Source organism: Hippocampus comes, unplaced genomic scaffold (genome assembly GCF_001891065.2).
Source record: "Hippocampus comes isolate QL1 unplaced genomic scaffold, H_comes_QL1_v1.1 scaffold83, whole genome shotgun sequence".
NCBI lineage: Eukaryota > Metazoa > Chordata > Actinopteri > Syngnathiformes > Syngnathidae > Hippocampus > Hippocampus comes.
In genome coordinates this window covers 466,196-470,666 of record NW_017805281.1, presented here as the reverse complement: position 1 = coordinate 470,666, position 4,471 = coordinate 466,196, and the positions used below count along the sequence as shown (strand labels likewise).

General features: G+C 42.6%; 1 protein-coding gene across 3 annotated transcripts; it reads left to right on the top strand.

Moving 5' to 3' along the window:
• Nucleotides 1-974: 974 nt before the first annotated feature.
• LOC109516629 (acidic fibroblast growth factor intracellular-binding protein B-like) lies at nt 975-3,422 on the top strand. Of its 3 annotated transcripts, none has more exons than XM_019871343.1 (6): nt 975-1,303; nt 1,566-1,653; nt 1,872-2,070; nt 2,496-2,622; nt 2,956-3,056; nt 3,227-3,422. In XM_019871343.1, exons 2-6 carry the CDS (start codon nt 1,569-1,571, stop codon nt 3,384-3,386), a joined length of 672 nt encoding a protein of 223 aa, XP_019726902.1. In that variant the 5' UTR covers nt 975-1,303; nt 1,566-1,568; the 3' UTR covers nt 3,387-3,422. The 3 variants fall into 3 exon arrangements, with proteins under 3 accessions (XP_019726902.1, XP_019726901.1, XP_019726900.1); XM_019871342.1 differs by having other exon boundaries at nt 976-1,303; nt 1,569-1,653; XM_019871341.1 differs by lacking the exon at nt 975-1,303 and having other exon boundaries at nt 1,554-1,653.
• Nucleotides 3,423-4,471: the final 1,049 nt, after the last annotated feature.

The following is a 4,471-nucleotide window of genomic DNA, read 5'->3' as shown; positions in this document are numbered from 1 at the left end:
CCTTACCCACCCCTCCAATACCTTTGTGCTGAGGCATTCACTCACACATCCTTCCGCCCTGTGTCCCACCTCCTTTGTTGCATGGAGAGCAGGACAATGCAGGGTGTTAACCCAATGGTGACGGCATCAGAGTGTCATGTGAGTTTACAACTCACAAAAAATAAATGTGCAGCGAGGGATTTGACAACCGGGGATTCGTCTCCCCACCACCCCCTCGCCGCCTCACATCCCCGTGTATAGGACACATGCAGCAGGACCGAAAAAGGGAGGGTGTAACCAGGGATTTATGGGGATTTATTTGGATTAATCGCCAGCGGGGGAGCAGATTGTGTATTTCACGCAGAAGATCAAGTAAGAGCAGATGTGGTCTGGTTTATTTTGAGAAAGTGGGAAATAATTAATCGGCAAATCTGCCACTGTCAGTCATCCATTCCGGTTCCAAGCAGACTTTTTTCTACGGCAAGGGGTTCAACGTATAAAAGTTCAGCAGCTGCCCTTCATTGCTCATCTTCTGAAAATCAACCCTTTTAACAACCCAGACAAAAAAAAGTTCATGTTTGAAGTCAATTTTATTCATAAGTTGTCCGTTGGATTGATTAAACTCTGTAACAGCACAAACAAACAAAAAATAATCTGCAAAGCACGAAACACAATGCATCAAGCATGTCCTTGCACTGTAAAAAAACGTTTTGTGGGGGACTAAAACAGCCATTTCATTTGGAAGAATTCTAACATTCAAATTATTGACAGTTATGAAAACAATGTTAGTACATGTGTCACATAATTGCTAATATTCGATATAATAATAAAAAAAAGAAAAAGCGCGGGAGTAAACATGATTATGTAAAGCACTTTGAGTATTATGTAAGGAAATAGTGAACACAAACGCTATATTTGTAAGGCGGTACGGTGCATTACGTCATGACCAAACCAGACGGGTTATGTTTTCTATCTCTTCGACTTGCAGTGTTAAAATCACTTCCGGTGACGGAACCCGGAAGTAGGCGTATCTGTTTGTGTGTATGTGACGGCTGTTGTTGACAGTTCTGTACGTCACATTAGTCTCATACAATCGCCCCATGTGAAACCTTGAGAAAGACTATAGCTTGTCAACTCACAGTACACTTCCATTTTTTATCATTTAGCTATTTCGTTTTGGTCTGAGTGAGTGTGTGTTCACTGTATGTTTCGCGATTTAGCGACTCGAAGCTAGCCCATACTAGTCGGCCTAGTGAAGCGAATTCACCAAAAGATGTCTTTGTATTTAATTGCCTGACGTCGTTTGGGAGGAGACTAAAACAAGGTAATGTGTTATTGGATGGCTAAACATTTTGTAAATTCTTTTTTTTTTCTTTGATAAATCGAAAGCATCTACTGTATGTCTTTCAGTCTGGTGTTTCCTTCAGGGTCAATGGGAAATAATAACTTTCACCTTCACTCGCAGTTTTTTTTAATCTATCTTTCCATCCATCCATAAAGTCTAATGCAGATTGCTGCACTTTCATTTTACAAAGCCCAGCTTTTTTATGACTAACCTTGTTATTTCTTGACATATGGTCTTGAAGCAGATGGCTGTGGAGCTGGATGTGTTCGTGGGTAACACCACTATCATGGACGAGGAGGTTTATCAGCTCTGGTTAGATGGATATACAGGTAATGAATGCCACACCATTCATATTTCAGGAGATATTTATTTAAATATATGTTTTACCTTTACTAACAAGAGACTTACATTTATAAATTCACATGGAGACTAACTGGACATATTCCAGCCACCCAACTAATTATATCTATACTTTAACAAGTCAATTTTAAATGGGAATCTGTTGGTTAAACAAGTTTGAATGAAACATATTTATTGTCCGGAACAGTAAACGATGCAGTGAAAGTTCGAATGGAGGGCGGAGCACTGGACGAGTGCGAGGCAAACGCGGACGTGCTGTTGAGTGATACCATGGACCAGTATAGAACTTTCCAGATGTGCGAGCGTCTGCTGCACAGTCCATCCAAACTGGCCAATCAGCTGCTCTTCCAGATCCCGCCTCATCGCCAAGCCATGCTTATTGAGAGGTGATGTGCTTTTCCTGTCTGAACACGTTACTTTTGTGTGTTAGAATACCTGCGCATGTGACGTGGTCACGTGCTTGTTTTATATTTTTGGCCTGGGAGTGTTTTTCACACAAATACTTGCAGTCATTGTGACTTTACTACTGCACTAGCACTAGCATAGGTTAGTGATAGACTTGGCTGTGTTCCAAATTATGTACAAACGCCATAGGACTGTAACTGCATCATAAAACAAAAATTAGGGAGAATTACGAAAGTTTGGGGCGTTTAATTTCCACTGCGTGTATTTATTGAGCATCATTCATAAATTTTTTGTTTTGAAGATGACACGCATTGTCCTATTTAATTAGCATCACTTCATTCATTCTTGTTCCCTTGATGTGGGTTCAGTCTAACTTTACTCTCTCCTTTTTGTTTCCTGCCATAAGGTACTATGATTTTGATGATGCATTTGTGCGTGAAGTCCTGGGCAAGAAACTTTCAAAAGGAACCAAGAAAGACTTGGATGACATCAGTGCCAAGACGGGCGTGACTCTGAAAAGCTGCAGACGACAGGTGAAATGGAATGATCGGGTGTTTTCTGTCACTCGTTTGAACAATGAGTAGGTACTATGATTTTGATGATGCATTTGTGCGTGAAGTCCTGGGCAAGAAACTTTCAAAAGGAACCAAGAAAGACTTGGATGACATCAGTGCCAAGACGGGCGTGACTCTGAAAAGCTGCAGACGACAGGTGAAATGGAATGATAGGGTGTTTGCTGTCACTCGTTTGAACAATGAGACAGTTCCATGGCTTTTAAAATGTCTAAAAACAATTCCCAGGTTTCTTAGTAAATGGTGTCAAACTTTGTTCTATTTAAATACACAAAAGTTTCTCTTTGATTGCAGTTTGACAACTTCAAGCGTGTTTTTAAAGTGGTGGAAGAGCTAAAGGGCCCTCTAGTGGAGAACATACGTCAACATTTCCTTCTCTCTGACAAGCTTGGAAGGTACAAGCCTCCTGTACCGCCTTGAGTTTATGAACTGAACTGTTGCCAATGTTCTTTTTTTTTCTGCCTGGTTTCACAGCACTGTCATGTTTTTAACTAACTCCCGTTATCCAAGATACTGGCGCCAAGAAAAACAACGGCGGACTAACCGATTTCTTGGCCCGTTTCAGGGATTACGCGGCCATTGTGTTCTTTGCCAACAATCGCTTTGAGACGGGGAAGAGAAAGCTGCAGTATCTCACGTTCCAGGATTTTGCTTACTGTGCCGGGCAGCTTATCGACCACTGGACAGTTGGAGCTGTTGGTGAGAGACTGACTCTGTTTGCTTGAGATGAAAGGCGCCCCTGGATTAATTTAAGAATCAGGGATTATTTTTTTTTTTTTGGGAGGAAATATCCTCCGTTATGTGCTGAAAAGGAAAAGGTAATAAGTGGATGATTTTTCAGCAAATAACGAAGGTTAACCCCCCCCCCCCACACACACACCCGCCCCCTCAAAAAAAATGCAAAACGGGTGTTGACTGAATTGTACCTGAGAAAATGTTGAAAGTGCTGAGAGGATGCAATTGGTTCACAAGCGGACCACCGTCATCCAGTGTGACTTCTGGATGCAAACATCACATCAGCAGGGCTTCTTCATTTGACAAGATTTTGTGCCCAATTGTGTACCTGTCGTTCAAAATCATCAGAAGCACCAAAGCAGCTGCAAAACAGGCCTCCGCGAGCAAGGGAACGGCCACTGTGCGTATTTCAAAACCCCGAAGGTGAGGAGGATGATTGTGTTTTCAAGGCAGCAGCTTGGAAAAATGGCTCGCTCCATCCACCGCCGCCTTTTTTAATCCATCAGGGAACGATGCACAACACAGATGTTGGATGTTGTGTTTGCAGCGCGGTGATCGCCACTCGCCATCCGGATTGGACTCCGAGCTCAATGGACTCTCTCTCCGGTTTCTCCACTTCGGTGAGAAAGCAGCGGCTTCTTCTTACAAACGCTTCATTTTCATGCGTGGGAGCTATAAAAAAGTAGAAGGCTTACAAAAGAGCCCGAATTTGCACCGCGAAACGCCATTTGTGGCCATTGTCGGGCTGGACATTAAACACAACAATGTCCGCTGCCACAAGACACTTTCACGGTTGGGATTCTCCGCTCGGGGCTACATACTGTCAAGCCGCACTGAGTCACCGGAAACAGATAGGCTGATATTTCAAAACAAGTGCACATAGGAACAACGACTGTCTTACGAGTAAGGTTTTCCCCCCACTGCTAGTGATTCTTTGGGGCTAAGAGATCTTATCAGTATGGACTATGCTTATGTATTCTATATTTTTGTTGGTCTGTGTATTACTACAGTACACTCTTCTCCTTCCGAATAATGCTTCGTTTTGCATACTATAAGACATCCACGTTACTGGTTG